This window comes from Lipotes vexillifer, unplaced genomic scaffold, assembly GCF_000442215.2.
Source record: "Lipotes vexillifer unplaced genomic scaffold, Lipotes_vexillifer_v1.1 scaffold308, whole genome shotgun sequence".
Lineage (NCBI taxonomy): Eukaryota > Metazoa > Chordata > Mammalia > Artiodactyla > Lipotidae > Lipotes > Lipotes vexillifer.
The window spans coordinates 959944-979376 of record NW_006792985.1 but is presented as its reverse complement, the minus strand read 5'-3'; the positions used below and the strand labels follow the sequence as shown (position 1 = coordinate 979376).

General features: G+C 40.5%; 1 protein-coding gene across 2 annotated transcripts in view; it reads left to right on the top strand.

The window, feature by feature from the left end:
• Positions 1–19433, top strand: part of MSRA (methionine sulfoxide reductase A) — a 386217-nt gene that overhangs the window by 271825 nt on the left and 94959 nt on the right. For both annotated transcript variants that reach the window (XM_007466143.1, XM_007466144.1), the window contains one exon: positions 13640–13746. In XM_007466143.1, the coding sequence (XP_007466205.1) occupies positions 13640–13746 (107 nt within the window). The remainder of the gene's footprint in view (positions 1–13639; positions 13747–19433) is intronic.

Here is a 19433-nt window from a genome sequence, read left to right as displayed (position 1 = left end):
GGCATGTGTAAGCCAGATGCTGACCACAAGAACTTTGATCTCATTAAGAGATCATTATAGCAATTTAATAAATGCATCTAATAATACTTTAATAAACATATCTAATAAGAGTTCATCTAGGAACCTAAACAACTGAAGTGATGGAATGTAAGAAACAACATAGCCCTGGAGGTGGGCAGTAAGGTGGCTTGAATGAGAGCAAAACTAGATGAATAGCTTGAAGTCTTAGGTTAGTTTCCCTAGATGCAGAGCCTGAGACAGGGATTTAGTACATGTGATTTATTGAGGAAAAAGAAAAGAACCTGTAAGGGAGTGAGGAATGTAGATTAGGGAAGGGGAAGAAGCTGAGCAAGAATGTGGCCTCAGGTAGCCTGACCTTGGCCTGCTCCACAGCGGAGCCGGGAGAGGGGAATTATGGAGGTGTGGTCATATGACTTGTTTCACTCAATGAGATATGAGTGAAAGTATGGCTTGGAACTTCTGGGAAGTCTCTTTAAAGATAGAAGAGGTGAGAAGAAGTGTCCTTCTATTTTTCCTTTTTCTAACCTACAACTTGGACGTGACAGTTGTAGCACCAGAAGGCATGTTATGTCCTTGAGAATTAGAGCCATCTTCTAAGGATAGTTGTGTAGAAAGAAGAAATCTGAGTCCCTGGTGACCATGTGCCACCCGACCACCACTAGATCACCTAACTCAGTACCTTTCACTTAAAGTGAAAAAGAAATATAATTCTGTCTTGTTTAAGCCACTGTTACCTTTATTCTCTGTTAAACTGATTGCAGTGCCTAAGTGGTATGGTGAGATGGGGCTGTACCAAATTTTGGGAGATACGAGACTTTCTGAGAGATATGGTAAGATATCCTAGTCACCAGGCAACATGTTGTGATAGCAACTTTAATGCTTCTTTTTTTCCTGCCCAGGCTATTAAATAAGAAGGAAAAAATGTGCTTTTCTTGCCTTCTCCATAAAATTGAGAACTTTTTCTCTTTCAGACTATATGCATGTTGATTTTAATTTGTGCTTATGTTCTTCTCTTCTTTGTGGACTTGCGATGTGTAGCTTAAAATGCTATTTTACCAAAAAAGGGGAAAAAAGGTATTGTGTTCTCTAATGCAGATGTCTTAAATTTGGGAGTAAACAGTGAAACCAAACTGGTAACCACTGAAATAAGGAGATGCAAATGAAAATATGAATACCAAAGACCTCCGATACTCTTTTATAACTGTTGGTTACCACATAGCCTAGAGCTTTCACTTTTCACGTGTTGCTTCATTTAGCTGCTTTGAATATGTAGGCTTCTATAAGCAATGATATCAAAAAATGTAGTTCATTAATATATAGCAGTGGGTCTCAATTTTGCCCCCTACGGGACACTTGGCAGTGTATGGAGATATTTTTGGTTGTCACAATAGGGTGGACTCTGCTGGCATCAGTGGGTAAAATCAAGGGATACTGCTACACATCCAACAATGCGTAGGACTGCCCCTCACAACAAAGAATTACCCAGGCCAAGATGTCAATAGTGCCAAAGTTAAGAAACCCTGATGGGGAATCCTTGGTAGTCATCCTTTTATTTTAACAGTTCAGATGTCCAACGATGTCTTTTTTTTTTTTTTTTTTTTTTTCTTCTTGCGTTATGCGGGCCTCTCACTGTTGCGGCCTCTCCCATTTGCGGAGCACAGGCTCCGGACGCGCAGGCCCAGCGGCCATGGCTCACGGGCCCAGCCGCTCCGCGGCATGTGGGATCTTCCCGAAACGGGGCACGAACCCGCGTCTCCTGCATCGGCAGGCGGACTCTCAAGCACTGCGCCACCAGGGAAGCCCCAACGATGTCTTTAAAATCACTTAAATTTCATTTCTAGTATATTAATTAATTTCTTAGCTTCTCCTTCCCTCTTTAAAATAGCCCAAGTACTCTTGCCTCCCTCAAATGACCTAGTTAACACTTTCCCTTGCTGATGCTTTATCATCTCCTGGTATGCAAAAGAGTGACTGAGGTTTATGCTAAACCAAATCACATGGAAGCCCAAATTTCAATGTAATTTCCTGGGGTGCTGGAGCTCATGTCCTTCTACTCCACCATCTTGTCTCCATCCTCTTCCTGGGGTGCCTGGATTAAAAAATCAGGAATTGAACATATTTTTATTCTAAATCCAATGGATACTTTGAAGGAAATTTTACTTTACTTGCCTTCACTTTACTTTTCAAAGGCATCTTACTTTAGTGAATATTAATATGCAGAATAACTGATTAATGTACTGGCTTTTATAACATTTAAAGGAATAATAAACAAGTCGAAACTCTAAGTCTAGTGTGAAAAATATGAAAATGAGTATGTTTCATAGCAGGGAGTTGCAGCATTTTGTCACCTTTCTGCATCTGTCACCTTTCTGCATGATGTTCACTCTGGTCTGAGAATGGAAAATCTGAAAAATGATGTCCTTAGGCTTTGTTTACGGGAAGAAGCGTGAAATATTATTAGGCTTGCAGTACTGGGAACAATGATAAGATTACGTAGTGAAATGACCCACTATTGCAAGGAACTACCAGTTCATTTATTCAACCTACACAACCAGGGACAGCCAGGAAACGTTTGTTAAGCAGCCCTGAATTAGGGCTCTGCAGAAGATCCAGGTGTTCATACTAGCTTTATCATCACACACCATGGAGTATCGACTCTAGATCAGGGAGGAGGCTGTGGAAAGGGAAAGAAAAACGTTACTGAAGGATTTTACAGAAAACAAAGGTAAAGCTAGGTGACTGCCTGGCTTAAGGCATAAAGGAGACTCAAATGAAACATGGATTACTACAAAATTGAAAGCTGGGGTTGCTGGAAGAATGGTCCAGTCAGTGGATAGAGATGAGAATGGTGGGGGACAGTAAAAGATAGTGAGGTCAAGTTGAGAATCCAGGGACAGTGGAGCCTAGATATGTAAACGTCTAACGGGAATGTGGCTCTGCATGGCTGATGCCTGGAAGAGAACTTGAATCACAAATTCAGACTTGTAAGCTCACAGCATAGAAAAGGAAGTTTCCGTTGGAGGACACATGGAAGGGAGGGTGACGGACAAAGACCGAGCCCAGGAACATCTGTAGTAAGGAGGATGGTGGGGGCGGGGAATGGAAAAGCAAGTAGACATAAAGTGGTCAAGAAATAGTGAGATTCTGAGGTGAGAACAGTGTTACAAGGCCAAGGGGAAAAGCATTTAAGGAAGGAAGGTGCTGTGAACACTGTTGGATCAGAATGATTGAGAAGAATGAAGATAAAAGGGTAAAAAAATAGATAAAATTTGTTTTGATTAATCATGGTGATTTAAAAATTTTTGTCACCATCCAGATGGTGTTCATATAAATTTTTAATCTGAATTATTTTATGGAAATAAATTTAGAGTCCATCTGTTAACAGAATAGAACAAACAAAAAATACACCCAAAACCTCCACAAAAACCTTAAGGGAATTTTTTCAGTCTGTCTGTCTGTGTCCCCATACCCATTATTTTAACTATAAATGGTTTTTTAAAATTAGGGTGAGAAGATATTTGGAAAATATTTAGCTCAAAGACTTCTGTTTATGATCAAGAAGGAGTAATAGGGACTAGATTTACTCTCCCACTTGAAATAACTAAAAAAATCAGACAAAACAATGAAACAATGGTTCTCACACAGTAGACATAAGAAAAACAAATGAACGAGTCCTACAAATGCCCTACGTTATTTCCTGGAGAAAGTTTCTAGGCTGCAAAGCAAGGAGGAGGAGCCCAGGCCAAGTCTCACAGTCTCCATGGGTTCAGGAGATGGCACTGAGAGTCCAGGGATGCCGAGGAAGGTGGAATTCACAGAACAGAAGAAGGGAGGAGAGAAATACTCGGAGAGTGGAATCTCCGGGGATCTGCAAAGGGTTCTCTTAAGTCATTGTCTGAGTACTGACCAGCATATGTGTGATTAAACAACCTGAGGCCAGAAAAAGAATCACCTTGAAGAATTAGAGGGAACAATTCCCAGAGCTCACACAGGGTTGGGAATACTGCCCATTCTCATTACCTAGAATGAAAATATAAAAACTCATTGAACATCAGGTAGAGTACTTCTGAAGGCTTTACCTCATTAGTGGGGCAATTAATGCAGATTTAAAGTTTTTCTGGTCCAAAGTAACAATGCTTGAAAGCAAGAATCAAAAGGATATGTTATTTTTGCAAAGTAGCTTAATCTGTCAGAACAAAGTATGTGAATACATATGTAGGAATAACAAAATATCCAGCACCCAACAAGATAAAATTCGCAATTTCTGGCATCCAGCAACATGCAAATAAGCAAGAAAATGCTATCTTTAATGAGAAAAATCAATTAATTGAAAATGATATAAACTTGATGCAGATAATGACACTAGCACAGGTTTTAAAGCCATTAAAACTGTATTCAGTATATTTAAGAAGCTAGAGGGAAGGTTGAACATGTGAAGTAGAAAGATGAAAAATATAAAAAAGACCCAGTCCATCTTCAAGAGATGAATGCCTGAGATTAAAAAATTGAATAATGTCAGAAAAAAATCCAAATTTGATAAAGACTATAAAACCACTGATCCACGAAGCTAAATGAACACCAAACACAAGAAACACGAAGGAAAACATCACAGCACATCATAATCAAATCAGTAAGATAAGTGATAAACAGAAAATTTTAAAAGTAGCCACAGGGGGAAAAAAAAAGATAATTTCATACAGAAGAACAAAGATACGAAGATGGCAGATTTCTCATCAGCAGCAATGCCAGCTAGGAGACAGTGGAGCAATATCTTTCAGTACTGAAAGAAGAATTGTCATACTAGAATTCTTTGCCTGGTGAATACTTCTTTCAAAAAGGAAGCAAAAATATTTTTTCAGATGTACAAAAGCTGAATGAATTCATCACCAGCAGACCCAAGCTAGAAGGAACTGTTGAAGGAAGTCCTTCAAACAGAAAGAAAGAAAATGATGCCATCGGGAAATCTGGATCTCCACGAGGAATAAAGAGTACTAGAAATGTTAACTACATGTTAGCTAAATATAAAGATTTTTAAAGATTTAAATATCTTTAAAAGATAAACCACTGCTTAAAGCAAAAATAATAAGTGTATTTTGAGGGTTATAAGATATGTAGCTGTAAAATGTTAGGCAAAAATAGCACAAAGTCAAAATATAGATCAATGGAACAGGATAGAAAGCCCAGAGATAAACCCATGCAGCTATGGTCACCTAATCTATGACAAAGGAGGCCAGAATATACCTGGCCAGAATGGAGCAAAGACAGCCTCTTCAGTAAATGGTGCTGGGAAAACTGGACAGCTACATGTAAAAGAAGGAAATTAGAACACTCCCTAACACCATATACAAAAAAAAACTCAAAATGGATTAAAGACCTAAATGTAAGGTGAGACAGTATAAAACTCTTAGAGAAAAACATAGGCAGAACACTCATTGACATAAATCGCTGCAAGATCTTTTTTGACCCACCTCCTAGAGTAATGAGAATAAACACAAAAGTAAACATATGGGACCTAATTAAACTTAAAAGCTTTTGCACAGCAAAGGAAACCATAAACAAGATGAAAAGACGACCCTCAGAATGGGAGAAAATATTTGCAAATGAAGCAACTGACAAAGGATTAATCTCCAAAATATACAAACAGCTCATGCAGCTCAATATCAAAAAAACAAACAACCCAATCCAAAATGGGTGGAAGACCTAAATAGACATTTTTCCAAAGAAAATATACAGATGGCCAACAAACACATGAAAAGGTGCTCAACATCACTAATTATTAGAGAAATGCAAATCAAAACTACACTGAGATATCTCCTCACACCAGTCAGAATGGCCATCATCATAAAAATCTACAAAAAATAAATGCTGGAGAGGGAGTGGAGGAAAGGGAACCCTCTCGCACTGTTGGTGGGAATGTAAATTGATACGGCCACTATGGAGAACAGTATGAAGGTTCCTTAAAAAACTAAAAGTAGAACTACCATGTGACCTAGCAATCCCACTACTGGGCATACACCCAGAGAAAACCATAATTCAAAAAGACGCCTGCACCCCAGTGTTCACTGCAGCACTATTTACCATAGCCAGGACATGGAAACATCCTAAATGTCCATCAGCCGAGGAATGGATAAAGAAGATGTGGTACACATATACAATGGAACATTACTCAGCCATAAAAAGTAACGAAATTCGGTCATTTGTAGAGATGTGGATGGACCTAGAGACTGTCATACAGAATGAAGTAAGTCAGAAAGAGAAAAACAAACATCATATATTAATGCATATATGTGGAATCTGAAAAAACTGGTATAGACAATCTTGTTTACAAAGCAGAAATAGAGACACTGAGGTAGAGAACTAACATGGATACCGAAGGGGAAGGGAGATGGGATGAATTGGGAGATTGGGATTGACATATATACGCTATTGATACTATGTGTAAAATAGATAACCAGTAAGAACCTACTATATAGCACAGGGAACTCTACTCAGTGCTCCGTGGTGACCTAAATGGGAAGGAAATCCAAAAAAGAGGGGATCTATGTATACATATAGCTGATTCACTTTGCTGTACAGTAGAAACTAACACAACATTGTAAAGCAACTGTACTCCAAAAGAAATGTAGAAAAAAAAAGAAAAGAAAGTAACAGAGGCAGTACAAAGATGTGGTTAAGAGCAGAGTCCTGGAACCAGACGATGGAGAAATAAAAAATAAAAGCACACAATATATACTATTAAAAAAAATAGGGCAGAGTCTGGGAGGAGAGACTACAAAGTGGAAGAAGGATAGTGTTTTCCAAACATGGCGCTGGAACAATTGTATTTGCAGCAAACAACTACAAACTACCGCCACCACAGCAAAACCAAAACAACTTTGATCTATATCTTGCACCATATACAAAACATAAGATGAATCATAGCCCTAAATTTAAAACCTAAAACTATAAAGCATCTAGAGGGAAATATAGGAGAAAATCTTTGTGACTTGGGTTAGGTAAAGATTTTTTTTGATACAACACCAAAAACATGATCCATAAAAGAAAACACTGATAACTTGGACTTCATCAAAATTAATTTGTGCTCTTTGAAAGTCATTGTTAAGAGAATGAAAGGCAAGCCACAGATTGGGAGAAAATATTTTCAAGTATATATCTGATAAGATATTTGTATCCAGAATATATAAAGAACTCAAAATTCAATGATAAGAGACAATACAATTTAAAAATGGGAAAAAATTGGACATTTTACCAGAGAAGGTGCACAAATGGCAAATTATCACATGAAAAGATACTCAACATTATTAGACATTAAGAAATTCAAATTAAAACCATGATAAGATACTGTTACAAATATTTTGACAATGGCTAAAATTAAAAGTACTGACCGTGACAAGTGTTTGTGTAGATATGACAACTGAGCTTTCATACATTGCTGGTAGGTAATGTAGAATGTTACAACCACTTTGGAAAAAGTTTGGCAGTTTCTTAAAAAGGTAAACATAAAGGTACCAGCCATTCCACTCCCAGGTATTTATCCAGGAGAAATGAAAGCATATGTACATACAAAGACCTGTACATGAATAATCACAGCAGCTTTATTTTAATAGCAAGAGGCTGCAGAGAACCCAAATATCCCTCAACAGGTCAGTGAATAAACAAATTTGGCATATCCAGTCAATGGAACACTGCTCAGCAATAAAAGGAAGCAGCTGTTGATACATACAACAACATGGTTGAGTTACCAAAAAAGAGTACACACGACATGATTCCAATTGTATAAAATTCTAGAAAAATACACATGACAGAATGTAGATGAGTGTTTGCCTGGGGCTTTAGGATGGGGGCTGGGAGTTGTGAGAAGGGGAGATTTAAAAGGCGTATGAGGAAACTTTTGTAAGTGTTCATTATCTTGATTGTGGTGATGATTTCATGGCATATACACGTGTCAAAACTGATCAAATTGTACAGTTTAAATATATACCATTTATGGTGTGTCAATTATACCTTCATAAAACTGGTTTTAAAAGGATCTAACCCAAATCCTTACTGATGCTGAATTGAGGCCAGAGAGGTTAAGAGGCATGGATTCTAGATGGATCCATGTTCATCCTAGTGATCACAGCTTGCTTCTCTGCATTCGTATGTTTGTTGATACATTCTAGACTTTTCCTGAGACTGAGGTCAGGCTCAGTGGTCTGTGCTTTAGCTGAATCTCTAGCAAGTTTCCTGAACTCAGCTAGCTGCTTAGTAGCTCATTTCTTGACAGGAATTTTTAAATTCTTAAGTAGTATGTTGAGAACGTCTCCTCCTTGAATTTCTGCATTAGAAGTCACAAGGGGATGGGGGAGATATGTTTATTGAGCTCCTATGTAAGATGCCTAGCAAACCTGTGAGGTATGTATCACCATCCCCACTTTTCTGAATGAGGACCCTGAAGCTTAGATGGGTCTAGTACCTCGGCTGAGGTTACACAGTAAACGCAGAGATGGAATTAGAATCCAGAACCATCTCATGGCAAAACTCATGCCAGTTTCTCTGCTTCATGCAGCAGGCCATGATCGGGATCCATTTTTTCCTAGCAATTGGCTGTAGCAGAGAAGAATATAGATTCATCCTGGTGGGAGTCACCCGGTCTCTGTAGCCAACATGGATGGTCCTCTAATGAGATTGCTCCTTTGAAGTTCCCTAACACAGAGTCAGTAATTTCAGACCATTAGGAATATGTCCTTCCTTGCTCTGATGTTCATTATCAGCTGGTGACTCCTGAAATTTCTTAATCACCTCACAACAGCTCACAGTGTGAACTTCCCTTTAAAATGTCCATGTTCGGGCATATTTCTCACCTCTCTGGTCTGAATGTATAAAACAGGGCTAGTACCCAAAGATGAGCCAAAGTTTAGAGGGCCACTGAGCAGATGAGAACTCATCCATCTTTTTGCCTCATTATAGGTTAAGCATTTCTCTGTTTTCCAGCATTTTCTCTGGCTCCACTGAGAGAGAGGGAAATCTTAGAGCAGTCTCATGATGCTTTGTCCCTTTCAAATCTTATTTGGAGAAGGTGGATGGAGAAATCTCAAACAGTTGCTGGATGCCAAGAGGACAGTTCTTTTCAAGAATGCCCCAAAGCCCAGTCCTCAGTAATCAGTTTAGAGGGTGTTATGGAAGAATTTTAAGCACAAGATGTTGCGTCTGAGCCGGTTATTCTCTTTTCACCCCCTACAGCAAGTCTATTGCTTACTTTCCTGGGATGTGAAGACAGCCAAATAATGTCAATAATTTATCCTCCTAGTTTTTCCAAAGCCAAGTGGAAGGCACGGTGAACTTTGCAACACACATTGAATCAATGTGAACAAGAGCTCTGGAGTTTTGATGATTTTGCTCACCCAGGGTTCCACAGAATTCTGTGGCTCCCTTGAAACTGACCTTTCCATACGTCTCTGGTTCCCCGTGTGTCCTGTCAAGACACCCATGCGGCCTCGTGCTCAACCGACCAGCTTCATTTCCTTCCAGGACAATTGGCAGGACCCAGGCTCATCTCCTCACAGCCCTCAGCATAGACCAAGCTTCTTCTCATTTCTGGGTCTCGGGCTGGCACGCTCCACTGCCCACCACATGCACCGCACACACACACTGTGTTCTATAGTGTTCGATTGTTTTGCTGTAACTTCTCGTGCATCAATCTTGAAAAGAGAAAGAGCTTGCGTGTCAGGTGGATCTAGGTTTAACTCATAAGATGGCATTCACTGTACTAGGATGGGGACCTAGCTGAAAAATGAGACCGTCTTATTTCTGAATCCCAGTATCTAGTACCTTGCCTGATTCAGGGAAAGACGGATGAATGAGTGGAAGGAAGAAAAGAAGGCAGGAAGTCAGAAAGAAGGGCTTTAAAAACTTCATTTTTCAATAATTTTTAATTACCACCCGCTCTGCAAGTCTTTCTTTCCCCCTTTTTAGTAACCCAGTGGGTGTGAGCTTGAGAGATACGAGATAATGTTAACAGGCTTGATTTTTCTCAAACTTCAGATCAGAGACCAAGCGTGAAGACATTGCATTTGAAAGCGCTTCATGGGTAGGAGCAGGGGAAGGAGAATTCACTCAAAGAATTCACTCAAACCCTTTCTTGGGTTTGTTTTCCATTGAAATGAAGAACTGAGGTGGACAGTTAAAATTTAACTAGGAAGGTAATTCTGTTAAAAAAAAAAATGTAATGAACTGTTTAGTTAAAAACTGAACAGTACATTTCTACACACATAAAATGAATCTGACCCTGTCTTTGGATTATTTATCTGTGAGACCCCTGCTGTGTGAGTATCTGAGATATTAATATAAATAATGCTTTTCTGGGGGAAAAGGGTCACTCCTAAAGTATCTTGTGTGATGTCATTCGTTATTTTTATTTCAAACTAGTTGTTCTGAACTATTCTAAGGTTATGAAAAGTTGTAAAAATAAAAGTATTTAACCCCTACATAATTTTTTATAGTCAACAAAGCACTTTACAGGTTCTATCTCATTTGCTCCTCAAACAAACCTATAGCTTAGGCCCTTATAATCCATGTTCTACAGAAGAGGTTTGAAGCTCAGAAAGATTAGGAAATTTGCATAGAACATGTCAGTGGCAGAGTCAGACTTAAAAACAAGCTCTTGCAGCTCTGAGTCCTAGGCTTCTGACAAGAGATTTAGTAAACAGGTTTTCCTCACATGTGAATTACTGTTTTGTGTTCATTATATAAACCAATAGAGGTTGAAAGAAATGGTGAAAAGTTTAATGATGCTAAACATCTATAAATGCAACATATTAAAAATAATGAGAACAGAAAAGCCCTAGTTCTATAGGTTTCTCAACCTGCTGAGCATCAAATCGTATTTCCCAGTGAACCATCTGCTTTCAAATTTGAAGCTTCTATCCACTTAATAAGCCTCTTCATTAGTGAACCGAAAGGTACATGCATTGGAATTAACCAAATACACACTCGTGTATGTGGATATAGATGTATGGCTTTGGTTTAAGGTGTTATACCCTCTCCTCGGGATGAACTGTGATGGAAAAATGCAATCAAAATAACGTTGTCCTTGAGTAGACCGGAGAGTTAATGCCTAGTCCAATATCACTCAAGACTCAAAGAAATCCAAACACAGGCTTTCATGTTTTCTCTCCATCCCCTAGTGTATCTCTTTAACAGTTTCTTGTCTTCCTTCCTGGCCAGTCAGGGGTTTAGCCAGAGTGACCAGGAAGAGAGGGTATTGTTTCTGACATGAAGAACTTTTAGTTTTATTAGAACATCCAAGAAGGGATGTGATTAGAAGGTTGAAGCTGTAAATTCAAAATTGAGAGACTTCTGTCCACAAATGTGACTATAACTGTGTGCACAGCTCCCATCTTTCCAACGGACAGTTAGTTTGGGTTCGTACAATGGGAGAGGTGCAGTGAGTCTGGGGTAGGGCTGTGGGTAATGCCCACGAAGTTACTCCTCTTTAAAGCTGTCCACAGTGTGTTGGCGATAGCCCAGACCTGCACAAGAAGACAGGGACAACAGTGGGAGGAGCCATATCAGTATTACAGTGTTACAGTGAACAGGCGATCAAGTTAGAATGTAGAATCGAGGGATCATGGCTTCAGGGAAGGGCCCATAAATCCCCATTCCTGATTACAGTAGTAGTATGAACTCTAATTGTATAAATAATGCATGGATTATTTTTTATAGAAATTCATTGCCTTATATACTTGCCCAGAATGACAGCCATGTGCATCTTTTCTGCCCAACCACACAATTGTGTGAAGTCTTCCAGATATTTCTACCCCTTAGGTTGTCATGTCACTACCAGAGCAGCTCTAAAACATCGATGTAAACTTAAGGGTTTCATTGTATAATCCTTATACCAGGTGATTTGTGAAAATATGATCCGCGAAAGAGCCGACTGTTAAACCATATCCTTGGAGTGATTCTTAATTATTCCCACTCTGTTTTCAAAAAAGCCAATTTTTATCTGTAAGCAACAATTTTCCATGATCCTATGATAATTCAGAGACCCCCAAGTAAGCACACAGATATTAGTCTTCAGTGTGCAAGGCGTATGTAATCTTAGTAAAACTTATTGAAAAATATAAATAAATCATACCTGCAGGTTCTCTTTTACTCACATACTAATTTCTCTTTTAAAAAAAGAAAACTTAAATAGATTTAAACAACTACACAGGGAGACAGTGTTTTTCGGCATCTTGTTCTGAATGGAGAGGGGTCTGACTTGACCGAAAATCAGCCATCTGGCAATATTTTTTTCTTCGTGGAGAATGTTTCAGAAGGAACAGTGATGCAACCATCTTGCCATTATGCAAATGGATGTTAGGACAAAAGGATGGGAAGTAGTCATACGGGAAAATTGAAAACAAAGAACATTCTGGAATGTATATTTATCCAGTCTCTTACCCTCCACTAGAATGTGAGCTCTGTGAAGGCAGGATTTTCCTTCATTCATTGCTATATCTTCAGCATCTGAAAAAGTACTCAGCATGTATTAGGTGCTTAATAAATAATATTTATAATACATACTGTATACTGTAAATAATACTACTGTATATATACCATAAGACTACTACTATAATACTTAAATGAATATATAACTTAGAAAGAAATGAAACAGATATACTAATTTGGTAGTAATGCTTATTGGAGGCATGGGCTGGTTTATTTTTATTATATAATATTAAATTAATATTTTGATATCATTATTGGTATTGGCTCTTTAAGCCGCTTGGTTCCTGGTCCCCATGTGACCTTTGTGCATTGAGGAGAGGAGGGGACTCTGAAGGTGGGAGAATGGCGTTTCTAGGAAGTCAGCTAAGCTGGGGGCTCGAAAATATGGAACTGTTTGTTTTGGAACTGTTTTACTGGAGGAGTTTGGGGGCACTTGTTAAAGCTGAAACTGATGCTTGAATGATGCAGTAAACGTGTGAAGTTCATTTTACAACAACATGGGGATCTATAGGGGATCTATGGCAGGCCTGTGGCTGTTTAACTTGGGGACTCTATCATTCAGTTAGAAATTGACCAGCATCTACACTTTAGCTGCTGTGACAGGGTGGAAAGTACGCTGGGCTGATTCTAAGTGCTAGGTTTTTCTTTGATTAGGTGCATGACCTTAGGCAAACTCTTTAAACTCGCTGAGCATCAGTCACTTTGTCATTTATTAGGCATCTCCTGTGTGCAGAGCACTAGGCCAGACACTTCCACGTGTATTATTCCATTTCCTTATCTGCCAGTCTAGGGATGGTAACACCTGCCACACAGAATGTCTCATTAGGATCCAAGAAAACAGTGTATATCACAGTGCTTTGCAATCGATACATGGTTATGACTTAAATATCTGCATAGAAAAATGCATATTTCCAGAGCATCTACTGCGATGCAAGGCCTGTGATAGATTTACCTTAAGTTCAAAGATATTTGTTACAATTAAAATAGGCAAAGCAAAACAGATACGTTGCATGCTTGTTTAAGGAGAGTGGTGTTAGGATGCAGTTAAAACAAGCACTTAGCAGGACATGAGTCATGGAGAATGTGTGGCACTGGCCTCGTTGCCCAGGCCACCCCAGTAATCCTCTGCTTTCTGCTTTCCCAGGCTTGCGCCAAGGCAATGACCACGGCTCTCAGTACCGCTCTGCCATCTACCCGACCTCTGCTGAGCACATGGAGGCATCCCTGAGGTCCAAAGAGGACTACCAGAAGGTAGGGTCCCCTCTCCCTCCCGGACCCCACCTGTGGAGGCAGAGTCTGGTTCTTGGCACCTGGCACTGTGTTCTGTTTTCACATGTTTTGGAAATTTCTGTCAGCCTATTGGAATTGAGCCTTTCTGCTCCATAGAAGAATAGGCCCTTATGCCATTTCTCTTTAAAGTCAACTCCTCCAGATGAATATACAGCTTAACATATAATCTCTCTCTCTGAGTCTCTCTCTCTTTTTTTCTCTGCCTGTCTTAATCTGCTAGGGCTGCCATAACGGGGTGGCGGGGCAGGGAGGCTTAAACAACAGAAATCTATTGTCTCACAGTTCAGGTGGCTGGGAGTTCAAAATCACGGTGTTGGCAGGGCTGGATCCTTTGGAGGCAGTGAGGGCAGGATCTGCTCCAGGCCTCTCTCCTGGGCTTGTAGACGGCCGTCTTCTCCCTGTGCTTTCACATCATCTGCCCTCTATGTGTGCCTGTTTCTGTGTCCAAATGAACACCTTTATGACAACTCCAGTCATATTAGATTAGGGCCTTACCTAATGACCATGTTTAACTTGATTATCTCTGTTAAAGACCCTATCTCTGGGAGGGAGGGAGACACAAGAGGGAGGAGATATGGGGATATATGTATATGTATAGCTGATTCACTTTGTTATACAGCAGAAACTAACACACCATTGTAAAGCAATTATACTCCAATAAAGATGTTAAAAAAAAAGACCCTGTCTCCAGATAAGTTCACATTCTGAGTTCCTGGTAGTTGGAATTCCATCATCTTCTTGGGGACACAGAATTCAACCCATAGTGCTCTCTCTCTTGCTTGTAACAGTAGATTGAATTATAATAAAAATACTTCTCAGAAATATAGACATTACATCATGAAATAATTATTTTTCACCATTAACTTGTATTATATTTTAAAAATCTCCTCTGATAGAGATTTAGTTCTTTTAAAAATAACTTGAGTTGCTTTAAATTTTAGAACTTTGTGATAGTGTTTCAATTTTAATTATCTTTATATTTTCTAGAGAGCTGGATCCACATTTAAGAGTAGAGCCATGAGCTACAGTAACGCTGATCTGTTTTAGAATTATGTAAAAAGTCTGCTACGCAGCCATTCTCAGGAATGTGTGGGTTCTCCACCTATCCCTGTGGTGGCAGAGGTGGCAGTGAGGAGGGGGCAGGGACAAGAGCACACCTATTGAGAAAAAGGAGCAGGACATGCCACTCACGGTCAGTTCAACTCCAAAAAGCAGAGAGGGCTAACGGAGATGCTGATAGGACCCCATTTATTCCTTAGCACGTCCCCTCCCTCCCTCCAAGGCTGTGAAGTCTGCTTGGATGATAATAGTAGGCAGCCTCGAGGGTGGCCCTCAGTGGTTGCTGCCCACGTGGAATCTCCTATCCCTGAGTGTGGGCTGGATTTAATGACTCCCTCCGAATGAATGACAGAAGCAATGGGATGTTACCTTTGAGATGAGTTCATTACGAGATTGTGGCTTCCATCCTGGGGGCCCTTTCTGTCTCACTGCCTCTTGGATCACTTGCCCTGGGGGAAGCCAGCTGCCATGTTGTGGGGCATCCCTGTATAAAGGCACACATGGCAAAGGGACCAAGGCCTCCAAGAGCCACATGCGTGAGCTTGGAAGCCCCTCAACCCCAGTCAAGCCTTCAGTTGAGGCTGCAGCCCCAGTTTGATAATTTGGCTGCAGCCTCACATTGGACCTCAAGCCAGAGGCACCCAGCTGCACCGTGCTGCAGAAGCTACAAGAAAATAAACGTTTTGAACTCATTTGAGCCTGTTTATATTTCCATTCTAAAAAGCTTTTAAGTATAAATTATCCTTTCTCAGATCTCTTTTTATAATGACTTTTCTTTTTTTAATTTAAGTTTTTTTAATTAAAAAAATGTTTCCATTATAGTTTATCACAAGATATTGAATATAGTTCCCTGTGCTGTGTAATAGGACCTTGTTGTTTATCCAGTCTATATATAATAGTTTGCATCTGCTAGTCCCAAACTCCGAATCCATCCTTCCCCCACCCCCCATCTCCCTTGTCAACCACAAGCCTGTTCTCTATGTCTGTGAGTCTGTATCTATTTCATAGATAAATTCATTTGTGTTATATTTGAGATTCCACATATAACTGATACCATATGGTATTTGTCTTTCTCTTTCTGACTGACTTTGCTTAGTATGATAATCCCTAGGTCCATCCATGTAGCTGCAAATGGCATTATTTCATTCTTTTTTTATGGCTGAGGAGTATTCCGTTGTATATATGTACCACATCTTCTTTATCCATTCCTCTGTCAGTGGACATTTAGGTTGTTTCCAGGTCTTGGCTATTGTAAATAGTGCTGCTGTGAACATGGGGGTGCATGTATGTGATGACTTTTCTTTCTCTTTTTTTTTGAATTTTATTTATTTATTTTTTATGCAGCAGGTTCTTATTAGTTATCACTTTTATACATATTAGTGTATATATGTCAATCCCAATCTCCCAATTCATCCCACCACCACCCCTCCCCCATGATGACTTTTCTGATAATGGTAGGCTTACCTGGGCATGTGTGCTGGCACTTCAGCTTGTGACCTCCAGCCTTGAATTGCCTCAACTGGTATGTCAGCTGCATAAGTTTTTATCAGATGCCTGACACTCAGAAAGCCATGTATCATATTTACTTCAGGCAGACACATAAGGATGAGAGACCTCTGTCACAGGACTGTAGGCCAGAAGTGATGGGAGCTTTGTCTAGGATGGTGGAAGTATGAATGGAATGAAGGGATATTTAGGAAGGAGAACTAGTAGAACCTGGGCCTGGATTGGAAGTGGAGACTAGATGAGGGGGGAGTCTCATCTCCTAAGAAACCTAAGGGTGACTTAGGTTTCTGGCTAGTGATGTTTTGTGTGAAGGCATGGAGGGGCAGAGGCAGATTTGTGGGGAGGGTGAGTTAAGTTTGGAAGGGTGGTGTTTAAGGTACCCCTGATGCGTGCATCCGCATGGCTATTAGGAATCATGGGCTGTTCCCACCTTGTAGGGAGGGTTGTTGTGACTATTAACTGGGTTAATGCTTGTAAAGCACAGGGTGTAGCACATAGTAAGTGCTCAACAAATGGTAGCCCTTATTACTGTTAGAATTATCAACTTATATTTGGTAAATGAAGCCTTAGTTGCTGATACAATCACTTAGAAAAGTGGTAAATGATGAGAAGAGGAGGCTTAGGACCTGAGGAACGCCAGCATTGGAGAGATGGGTAGGGAAGTGCCTACACCAGACAAGGTGCTGTGGCAGGCTCCACAGAGAATTGGCCTCATGCAAAACCTGAAAAGTTAGTGCTATTTGATTTAATCTCTTTATATTTAATTATAAAGGCTGTGTTAGTAAGTAATACTAAAAGTTACATATGATTAATGCTATATATTGATTTCCTAATGTAATGATTTACAATCTCTTAAGGTACAAACAGTAATACTTAGAGACTCTGGAAGGATATTAATCTCCCTGCAGAATATCTCAAAATGAGTTGATATTCTGGTGTTCACAATGAAAATTTTAAGTTCACAAGGTCAGTGCCTTCCACGTGATGATGAAGAGGCTAACTTACACCTAATTTTCTGGTTTCTACCCCAATATAGTTTCTTATCCTGAGCTTTGAGTGGAACCCACATTGGTCTTAGATAACAGGTACACATACGAAGTAAAATTTAGATATTAAACATTATTTGTTTTAATAATTTCTCCATTATTTGTGTAGATTTGGGGAATGTTAATCTTATATTCTAGACAGTTGTTCTAACCTAGTGCTTTCTGGGTGTTCTGTACTTAAGCATATGGGAATTAAATACATTCCTACGTATACATATGTTTTCCTTGACTTTTAAAAGTAGGGTCTATTTTTAAAATAAAGATTGGGGCCTTCTTGTGCCCCCAGCATCCAGATATCCATTGCTGTTAACATAATCACATAGAACTGCTTTATCACCAACTCAGAGAACAAATACTGTCACGACTCTTTTATACATAAATAAAAACTGGCCCTGGATTCCACTGATAGGTGAGTAGGAAGTCCAGTATTTCCCTCCTGGCAAACTGACTAAAACCCAGAGAGTCTTGACTGTAGACCAGAGCCTCTGTACAGCTCTCTACCCAATGGCGGTGGTCTCTCCTGCAGCATCCGGCAGGAGCCACTAGCCACATAGAGGTGTTGAGCACTTGAAATGTGGCTCATGCAACTGAAGAACCGAACGTTTTATTTTCTTTTAACTAATTGAATTGTGTATTTACATAGCCACATGAGGCCAGCGGCAGCCTGATTCGACAGCACAGCAGTATAAGGGGTGGGGCGGTGTGTGTGTTGCAGGGGGCGGGGTGTCAGTCTGGCTCCCGGGCTGGCAAACCCAGGGTTACAAGCCCTCTGCTCCCGGGCTGGCGCATTGCGAGAGCTCAGGAACTGCTCTCCGCTCTGGAGAGGCACAGCATGAGGGTCAAGTGCTCTTCCTCCAGCCACCGCTGGACAGAGCTGAGGACTGAGAGCCATGGCCCTGGGGACCCGTGGCTGAGCTCTGTCAAGTACAGAGATCTCTTCCTTTCCTGACACAGCCAGTGCCCAAGGGTCCCCACCCGGAAGCTCCGGGTCAGGATTTATCCTTCTGTCCCACCTTGAGCAGTGAGAGCTACTGTCCTTTTCCCTGTTTTCCTATCTATGCCATGAGGGGTCAAGCCATTTTCCTTTTCAGGAACCAAAGAACAAGGTGTCTCATGGTGTCACGTACCTTGTTGAGCACTGGCACACAGGTGACCACTGTGATTTTTGTCTTAGTCTGGGTCCTGTAGAAAGGAGAGCCCGTGAAAAAGGCTTATATGTGAGGACTTTACTGGGTGCCACAGAGCAGGAGTGAGGGGCAGGGGAGTGGACGAGAAGAGCAAGGAGAACCAGTGTAAGTTGGGCCCTGCTCTGGGTGATGGGGTGTCTGGTCCTTATGAAATGACGGGTCCTTCCGGGGGAAGCAGGGAAGCATCTGTCCGTTGGATGCCACCCCCCTTGGGTTCATTCCGCACTTCTGGGCTGCACGCCTGTGGGCTCAGGATACTGTGTCCCCAGGGCAGGAAGCAAGAGGCACATGGCATGGCTGTGAGGTGAGACACTGCATGAGGCTACGCAGAGTCCATGCAGAGCTGGCCACTGCAGCAGGGACTGCAGGAGAGAAAGGTGAGGCCAAGGGGATCTGAGCTGATGCACGAGAGGTGGCTGATGCAACGATGTACAAAGGGTCCTTCACCCACCCCTGCCCGGTCCACGCCAGCCAAGTGACTACAGCGTCTCTAGGATAATTTACTATGATTTAGTGACTTTCTGGCTCCTCTGTTAGAGCAGAGAATGAAAAACACGAGTCTAGTTTTAGCAGGCATCCTGCTACAATCGTAGAATTACATAATATGCAGTTATGTATGTATATAGTTGATATATCTGTACGTACATATAATAATGACATTGATGCTTAATAGAACAGCAACAGTACTGAGTACTTACTGCATGCTAACTACTGTTTTAAATACTTTATGCAAATGGAGCCATTTCTAGATCTCTGACTGTATGTATCAGTATACATACATAGATATAATGGATATGTTTAGATATAGGTATGAATATATCTCTCTGTATCTTTATGTAAAATTGTGTGC